This window comes from Corylus avellana, chromosome ca7 (genome assembly GCF_901000735.1).
Source record: "Corylus avellana chromosome ca7, CavTom2PMs-1.0".
Lineage (NCBI taxonomy): Eukaryota > Viridiplantae > Streptophyta > Magnoliopsida > Fagales > Betulaceae > Corylus > Corylus avellana.
This window is the reverse complement of record NC_081547.1, coordinates 3,645,272-3,654,633: the sequence shown is the minus strand read 5'-3', so window position 1 is coordinate 3,654,633 and position 9,362 is coordinate 3,645,272. Positions and strand designations below refer to the sequence as shown.

Genomic DNA, 9,362 nt, shown 5'->3' with positions numbered 1-9,362 from the left:
TTGTTGTGCTCCACTTCTTATCGTGCAAAAAGTCTTGTATATCTCCGGACTCTTCTGAAGCCCCCATTATCTTTTGTACTTGGCAGCCTTGTTAATGTTATTTCCCAAGTAGCACTGGAATCTTTGGCTCTTTGTATAACTTTACAGTCAGCACGTGGGCGAAAAGAGTGGAAGAGCTAGCTAGGCTTTCACTCCAGTGAGGCTATTTGCTACGGCGAAGGCTAAGCGTGCATGGCCGCCATCGGCCCTCCATTAGAGGAGAGAAAGGAAGAAAAGGAAGCATGTGCCCGCCCGCAGACATTAAAAGCAGAACCCACGTGCACGCTAATGGGCCCGATTGACACATGACGGTCCACAACAATTTCTTTAATTTTTGCACTCAATATATATAAAATAATATGATCCTGATTCCTGGCTAGTGAAATCTACAAAAGGGACCACATGCATGAACCTATGCAGAAGACTATACATAATAATACACTAACACTGGGATGAATAATGAAAATACGAGAGAAGTTAAAGGAGGAAGAAACAGTTCAACTTCAACCGTACCTTCATTCAAACCTTTTTTATAATAAAAGTTTTGGTGGCTTGACTTTAATTTGAATTCCAACAGCAGCCAACTAAAAACCACTGGTGTCTGCGAGAAAGCAAAGGAAAAGTATCTGGCATATACCCAACTCTTTGGAGATTCTTTTTATTTTATTTTTTCCTTTTTGGTTGTTAATGGTCGGGTTTTAAATTCTTCCCCCAGCCGACATGTTCTTATTGACAAAAGGTAATTTAAGGCATTAAGTTGGATCTCATGTGGCTAAAGAGTGGGATCTTTGCTGCAATCGAAACGCATGCCATACTGCTTAACCACAATTAGGCTAAAGTTGATTCGTTGAATCACCACCGTCAACAATTTTTTTAGTATAAAAAATAATAATAATTATTATTATTATTATTTTCAAATTAAATAGTTAAGATTTTGATTTATCACTTTTAATTACTGAAATTTATCACATCAGGTTTTTTTTAATTAATTAATTTGAAAAATGAAAATTGTTAGAATTTCAGAAAATCTACAAATAGAATACGCTAATTCCTTGGGTTACGGAATGCGTGGATCGTGTCTAGTGACCCGAGAACGAAATAAATGGTCAATGCATTGGATCGTAGCCCACATGTCCAAAAACAGAAAAATACAAGCCCATTTGATCTTAAGGCCTCTTATTCTCTGAGCTTCATCTTGCATATGAGTTGGGCTTGAGCTCTTCTTCCATTTCTGTGTTCGTCTGCTTTACTACTTTATACGAACTGAGGAGTATAGTGGGTTTTGATAAGCCGGATGGTGGAGCTCTTGGCGTGTTGGGAAAAAAAGGCCACATCTTGTTTAATGTGATGCATTTGAAGAGAAAGGAATATTCTTTAACTTACAAGGATTATGAAAAGACAAGCTCAGTTCTACAACTTTGTTTCTTTAAATTCCTCTTCGAATAGAACTCTATTAATGCCCTTTTTATACGCCTTTAAGAGATTCTATAGAAGAAATAGTGGGTTACATTTGACAACATGCTATTGGGTAGTGGTCCAGCTTACGGGTCGAATCAATTTGTTGGATGCTCTATCTTGTATGCCCCTTACATTTTTAATAAATTTTCTTTGCTTAAATTAATTTTTTTAAAGTTTAATGACCGACTTGTCTACCATATATTATTAATAATTTATCTTCTTATAGATTGTCACGTTAATTTATAAGAGAATTGAGATTTTTTTTTTTTTTTTGAAGGTAGAGAATTGAGAATTGTAATAAAACCAATAGCTCCTTCAAGCATTGGCCAACAAACAGCCAGTGGACCAAACACACATACAGCCATGTAACCATCACGCAAATTACTCAACACAAACCTGAAAATTCAGAGCTATTTGCACTAAACAATTGCTGATCATTCACATTGATTATCTTAGATATACATGGCCTCTATTTGACCAATAAGAAAATGAAGGAAATGGTATAGGCTCATGACCATCAACGGTGGATTGATTGATGCTTTGGGAAGAAACAACCTTAAAAAAACAAAAAACAAAAAAAACAAAAATTTCCAACCAGGGCCAGTATCCTGTCAGCTTCGTATTTGGGTAAGAATAAGTTAAAGAGTTAGCGGCGGAGGACCTTGTTTAATAGTCTGAGGAGAGAAAACTCTCATAAGCTGTTCCAGTAAGTGTCCTGTTAACATCCTCCCAGTTCTTGATGTGATCCGACAATGGCCCTTTGTGTATTCGAATTTGACGGCTTGTCAATTCCTTCAGTGGAAGCTTTAGAAACTCCTGAACATCTTTTAGTTTCTGCAAGAAACATGGAGAAAAGAGGCATAATTACAGAGATGTTTTCATGTGTAAACTGCTGAACATCTTAGATTTCATGAATAAGTCCTTACAGTGCGGTTCATCATAAGATCCTCATAGTACAGAATGATATGCCGAGTGCTGTTGAAGTATTCCAAAACTTGGGCTGTTGTGACCTCCATATCCTTCAGATCCTTAATCAATGAGCTGGAGTTTATCAAAGGCTTGTACTCTGAGAGTATATTAGCCTACATTAAGCAACAGCCAATTAGCTCAAGTCCATGCATATGTCACAGAGAGAGAGAAAGAGAGAGGGAGAGAGAGAGACCTCTTCGTGTGTATGTACATGTGACTTGTGAGTTCCATTCAATTGCTTAGCATATCGATCATAGGAATTTGCAAGCATTGAAACCATCCGACGCAATAAATTTCTTCGGAAGAGAAATATTGCAGAAACGCCCTTACGATTGAAGTACTCTGCTATTTCTTTATGGTGCTCCACCAATCCCTGCATGAACCATAAGTTACCTTAATCCATGAGGTGATAACTGAATTTTGGACTACGATAATCATCATTATCCCCATTAGACAGGGACTAGCACAAACTTACATTTAAGGACAGTAAAAATATTTCAATCTTCTCATTTGTGCCATGAATGATTACACAAGGAAACAGTAAAGATATTTTGGTCTTCTTTTTGTGCTTTGTAGGGCACAACCAAATTAATAGCCACATTTGAGTTGCTTCATTTTTTTTCATGCCATATAAATGCCCAATTTCACTAGTTCTTTTAAAGCAAAGCCGCATCTAAGTTCTATATACTCCAGTCTCCCACAAAATAGCATATATGACTGCATATCTCTTAAAAGACATTAAGAGTGCACATTAGAGATCTAGCTTAAGATTGGAAGAACCACACTCCCACCTTCTATAACTAAAGCTCTTCATGCCCATTGCTTCGTTATAATCTGACCTACAGACCTTTCCATCCATAACCTAGAAGAGTTGTTCTTAGCTCCCGAGAGAGGGAACTTTGGGGCAAAACAATAAATTATAAAAATGAATATAAGCCGAATCCCACAAACTGCACAAGCATCTTAATAAACCAAATTTAGCATGTTTGTGTAAAATAAAACAGATGTGAGATGTGAGAATTCTACTTCATACTACCAGAAGAAATTTCACTAATCCAATGATACATCTGCAATCCATATTCGATAATTTAAAGGAAACATATTAATACAATATTTTCAAAGAAAACCATGACCACAAAAATCTGTTTCCTTGAATAGTTCAAAAAATATGCTACCCCTGACCTTGGAGCAACCAATGAAACCCATACAAGTAGTTAGAGAATCAAAAAAATTAACCGCTACAAACTCTGTGCAATTATATAATTCCCAAAATTATGCCCCTAGGCGATAAATAAGATGGTGAATTGGTGGGCTTGGATGGCACAAGACTTAGATTTAAATCTTGCACCAAAACAAAATCACAGGGCAGTTTAGAGGAGGGCAATTGCAACTAATAACACAAAAGTGGGGTGTTTGCATTACAGATTTAAAGCCAATCAAACAGTTATATGAATGGTAATTTTAAGGTTAGATAAAGAGTAATGCTAAAAACTACATTTTTATCCTACAATGTTGACGTTTTAGTTCCAATTAACCCTTGGATTGGGACTACCCATTATGAGATAGTTGTAAGATAAAAATATGGTTTATAACATTACTCTTAGATGAATAGTTAATCAGAAGTGTTGGACTGAGAAATGGCTTTGCCTTGAAAAGTCTTGGGATAGTTGTTGATTACCTTGATATTAGCTTACTTCAAATACAAAACATCATTAACATTAGAGAACACATCATTCACTGAAGAGAAACAACATAAAAATCAACAAAATGGTCTGGCATGAGAAATCGAGCAGCTGTTCTGATGTTCAGACCAATGACAATGACAATGACAATGACTACCTCCAGCTAATATAATAGAGACTAGCAAGAAAATATTGCCAACAACCATGGGGACCATTTATTGGCCTGAATCAAACACAACATTACCTGATTAAGCATCCACTTGAAGCCAACTGCTGCAGAGCATTGATTTTTGGAAGCACTACTGAACCAATCCAAGTTGTAAACTTTATCTAGAGTCTGTACAACTGAAGAAATATTTTTCCTCCTATCCTTAACAGAGAATATCTCCCCATTGGAGCTCACATTAACATGACTATTTAATAGGGTTTCAAACCACCCACTTCCTGATCTCTGCATCGATAAGATGGCAAAGAACTGTACAGGATTATGTTCACACTCAGCCCTGGTTACAATTATAAAAACAGAAATTAGTCCTAGGAGATCTGAATGAACCCAAATATAACATTTTTTAAGAAATTCTCAATTACCTGCTAAAAGTTTCAGGATTTGGGAAATGGACATAGGGAATTTCAGATAGCCCCATGGCGTTAACATGGCAGGGATTTTCAATGAGTTGGACGTTCAGAATTCTAGTCTTGGTGTAGATGCTTATCTGCTTTAGACAGACTGAGTAGATATAAACGCCACACACCATTGCAAACACTAAGACTACCATTCTTGATAACAATGGAGATTTCTTAGAAGCCTTTAATAAAAGAGGATCCTGTGACCCACAGAGAAAAGGGCAAAAAAAATTAATGGGAGATTACAAGAAAGGGTGAAACATCTATACAACTTGATTTTAAGTTAAATAGTTGAAAAATTGAAACTAGCGGGTAAAGTTTTCAAATTCACAAAGCACATAAATCACAAAACCACTAGATTCCAGCTGAACCAGCTGCAGAGGGACTGTCACTTGGCGGAGATGTTAATATATGGTGGGTTTTACACTGTAGAGATAATAAATAAACCCAAAATCTCTGAATGTAGATAAGTTGTAATGCATCTGAAACCCAGATCAGAACTTGCAGAACAATAGCAAAGCATTCTTCTTCCAACCCATCTACAATTTTCCTTACATTCCCATCACTCATAAAACTGAAATAAAACTATTTAGTTTCTGAAGTACGATTTACTGGTAGATGAAGAAGAACAAACAACACGACCGAGAGGGAACAAGAAAATGAACACCATTATCCTTCAAGACCAATTTTCATACCCATAAATCAAAACAACAAATTCCCACCCCCCCCAAAAAAAAAAAAAAAAACCACTCATTTATCTCAAAAAAGAAAGTCAATTTTGAAAAGTAAAGTGAGGAACAGCTAATAATAATAATTAAAAAGAAAATAGCGGAGGAGTGAGGGGCACCCTTACCTTATTGAAGAAACAGATTGCCTCTGGCTCTGCCATGGCTATCTCGGGAACGAAGAGAAAACTGGGGAAAGAGGGTATCCAGAGGAAAAGGGAAGTGCTCAGATTGTACTGCCCATCTTCTACTCAGTGCCAAGTCCTTCGAACATGTTGAAAGACAGAGGGACACAGAGAGATTGAGAAAGAAGCCAAGTAGAAATGTACTCCTACTGCCTCGTTTTGGAGCGGAGCTAACTTTTGCCTCGTGGAAAGCAAAGCCATTAAAGCCCTTCCTCAGGGCCAACAGTGAGGTTCCTCCTGTTTGGATCTTTTTCTGCTACTTCGTGCAAGTTGTGATTCTTCCAATGTGAATTTGTAAAATGCACATATAATATTGTGAAACCCCGTTTGTCACGCACAGAGTCCACACATGCTGTAATCTAAACAGAATACTTTGAATAGTCCAATGTTGGTTCCTTGGAAAAAAAAAAACAAAAACAAAAGTCCAATATTGGTAAACATCTAGAACAGCGTGTTTGAAGCGTGCGAAGAGGGGAGGGAGCCAATAGCCAATAGAACTGCTCTCCTTAATTACTTTGACTTTTACAGTGCATTAACCAATGAAGGATGGTAGATAAGTAGTACCCTTTTTTTTTTTTTCTTTTTTTCTTTTTAATAAATAATGTTGTTGTGTATTTATCTATTCTTTTTTTTTTTCTTTTTTTTTTCACAATTAGTCCTTAGATTAGTAAGACCTAAACTTTCACCACGTAAATTCTACAGATTCAATAACTGATTTTAAAAAAAATAAAAAATAAAAAATTGATGGAAGAATAATAGGAGAAATACAAAATGAACTTTCTCTTTTTTCTTTTTTCTCTTCGGTAAACTTGAAAATATATATAAACTGATAAACATAGGAATAACAAAAAATAAAAGGACAAAGTTTTTATTATCAAGTCATCCTATCACAGTTTATTAAATAACATTATCTTTTTATTTTTGACAAAGTTTTTTCTCTAAAATTTCTCCAACCTAATCTATAAAAGTAGCATGTATCCCTTGAACATGTGAGATGCACATATTTTTTTTAATAGTAGAGATAAAGTTTGAATAAATTTTATTAAAAAAACATGTACATCTCACATGTTATTAACAAAAAGGACACATGTCACTTTATAGACTAGGTTGAAAGAAATTCTTCCAACCCAATTTGGAGGAAAATTTTGTCCAAAATAAAAATATAATGTTATTTAATAAACTGTTATAAGATGACTTGATAATAAAAATTAGTTATTATATTAGCATGCACTTTTACAATAAAAAAGAAAATAAGAAAAGTTGATTTTCATTGTTACATCATCATAGTTGCATAACAATCATATAGCAGTCATAGAGCACACTAAAAATAGTTCAACAACAACGAGAATGGCACCCATTGTTTTTAACAAAATTCGCAAAAAGTGTTATGTTTGAAAGTGCGTTTAAAAAAATTAGTAATTCAAAAATGTAAAAAAAAAAAAAAGAAAAAAAAAAAAGAAGTTACGTTTTCAAATTGCATGTAAGGGAGTACATTTTTAAAAATGCCTTAGCTATGATTTTAAAGAGCAAATTGTGATTTTATCAAACACTTAATTGCATTTTCATCGATTGTATTCTTAAATCACTATTTTTTCAAACCATGCCTTTTGAAAACCGCCAAACTAAACATAACACTCAATGTTACTCGAATAAGTAACGGAGAAAGAATTTAGAATTAGAAGGAACCTAAACCTTTTAGATTTTAACAAATTAAAGATAAAGATACAAAGAAAACGGTTAACTAATAGATAACAATTGAAACTAGTTAAATCCCAAAGATGTAGCTCAATTGGATAGGACCACGCCTAATAAAGTGGAGGTCACTAGTACGAATCTCCTTCATCCCTCTTATGCGAATATGTAAAAAAATAATAATAATAATAAAATAAAAGATACATGCTTACAAGTAGCCCGTAGACTTTTTGCCGTAAAATTCTACTCTTACAACATTCAACTACCCAGTAACAATTCACTTATTACACTTACCATATCCCCATTAAAATGTGAATTATTATATGAATTTATAAAAAATTGTAATACCAACAACATCTCCCACGTTAAATTCTCAAAGAAACCACATGAATGTTACGTGAAAAAATCAAATGAGTACTACAACCCACGCTGCCAAAAAAAAATAAATAAAATAAAATCTGATTCTATAAATTCAAGATTTCTGGAATGTGGATTTTTCATAAGAGAATATAAGACTATACACCCTTGATAATTTCTTAGTAATTATTAGACAATAGACATATTGACGTCAATCCCAAGAAAATTGAAATTTGCAGAAGCTAGTTGCCATTGACTTGGCCATGGGAAGACCGACACTTGCAAACGTAATCGATGATGAGATAACGGACGATGAAATAAACGGCTCAACAAATTCAAAAACGAGGAAAAAGAAGAAGCCTTTGATTGCCAATTCAAACTTTGTATCGCATATAATATTAAACTATTAAATACTGTAAATTTAAACTATTTGGTCTAAACGGGCCAAAGTCGGCCCTTTATCATTATCAATGCTAGCATATATAGGCATGTAGATGTTGGTGTAGTTTCTTTTTATTTATTTATATAAAATATGAATATATATTCACGATGAAGGTAAAGTGGAGGTGGGGTTTGGGGTAAATTTGCTGTAACATGCAGAAGGCTATAAATAGGCCATGTGTGCTGAAAATACCCAAATTCCTATTAACGTGTGACCCTCATGCCTCTACTTTTCTGAAACTCGGTACTCGAGAACCTGCAGCCTGCAGTGATTTTTAATTGACAAATAAATTCCAAATTGAATTTAAATATGTATGGTCACGGTTCTGATATTACTGGACTGTCCCCTCCTCTTGGGGGCAGGCTGAGTGATGGAGTCTGACTCTACAATTTTAATTATTATTATTATTTTTTTTTTTATGACTTCTAATTTTGACATAAATTATTATAAAATTATTGTATTAAAATTAATGAATTTTAAATAATTTAATTAAATAAATTGATTTATATATTTTGTGTTATATATGGAATTAAGTTTAGGATCCTAAAAAAGTAAAAAATAGCAAGCAAAAAAAAAAAAAATTTCTTTAAGTGTCTTACAGCATAACAAAGCAAGAAAACACTAGTGAGACGGCACAACCTATTGCTATGCAGTAGCCGTGGCTTACACATATTTTTCTCCACCTTGTTGTGTTGCAAAGTCTTCCTTTTATAAGTCATTAAGTCGATCAAATAGCAAACTTCAAAATCAACTTGGACAATGACTCAAAATCAGTGCTAAAAGAAATCCCAAAACACAATGGAATTAGGAAGATAGTTTGGCCCTACTACTAGACTTGAGTAATTCAAGTCGTATCACAATAGTTTAATACTCATATTTCGGCATAATATGTTATATTTGTTGCTAATAATGTTTAACACGACTCGTATCTAACAAGAGAATACAAATTGCCTCATTTAGGTGAAAAGGTTGCCTCCTATTTGAGTAGGACTCCGTCTAAATAATGGTTAATTCGAAGAGAAGGGCGCCTACTCAAATGAAAATCTTTCTTTCACACCTTCCTACGATTTTTTTTTAAAAAAAAAATTTTTGACAAGAGATTGTAGAAAATTCAAATCCAATGTTAAGTAAACATGGCACATAACTATGTGTATTAGTGTGTAAGAACACATTTTTACTTTACAGGAAG

General features: G+C 34.2%; 1 protein-coding gene across 1 annotated transcript; it reads right to left on the bottom strand.

Annotated features, from left to right (window-relative positions):
- Positions 1-1,890: 1,890 nt before the first annotated feature.
- On the bottom strand, positions 1,891-5,977 carry LOC132188810 (uncharacterized). The gene is made up of 6 exons (XM_059603362.1): positions 5,626-5,977; positions 4,737-4,972; positions 4,393-4,651; positions 2,660-2,839; positions 2,424-2,579; positions 1,891-2,331 (listed from the first exon to the last, which is right to left on the bottom strand). Exons 1-6 carry the CDS (start codon positions 5,659-5,661, stop codon positions 2,164-2,166), a joined length of 1,035 nt encoding a protein of 344 aa, XP_059459345.1. The 5' UTR covers positions 5,662-5,977; the 3' UTR covers positions 1,891-2,163.
- Between the last annotated feature and the right edge of the window lie 3,385 nt (positions 5,978-9,362).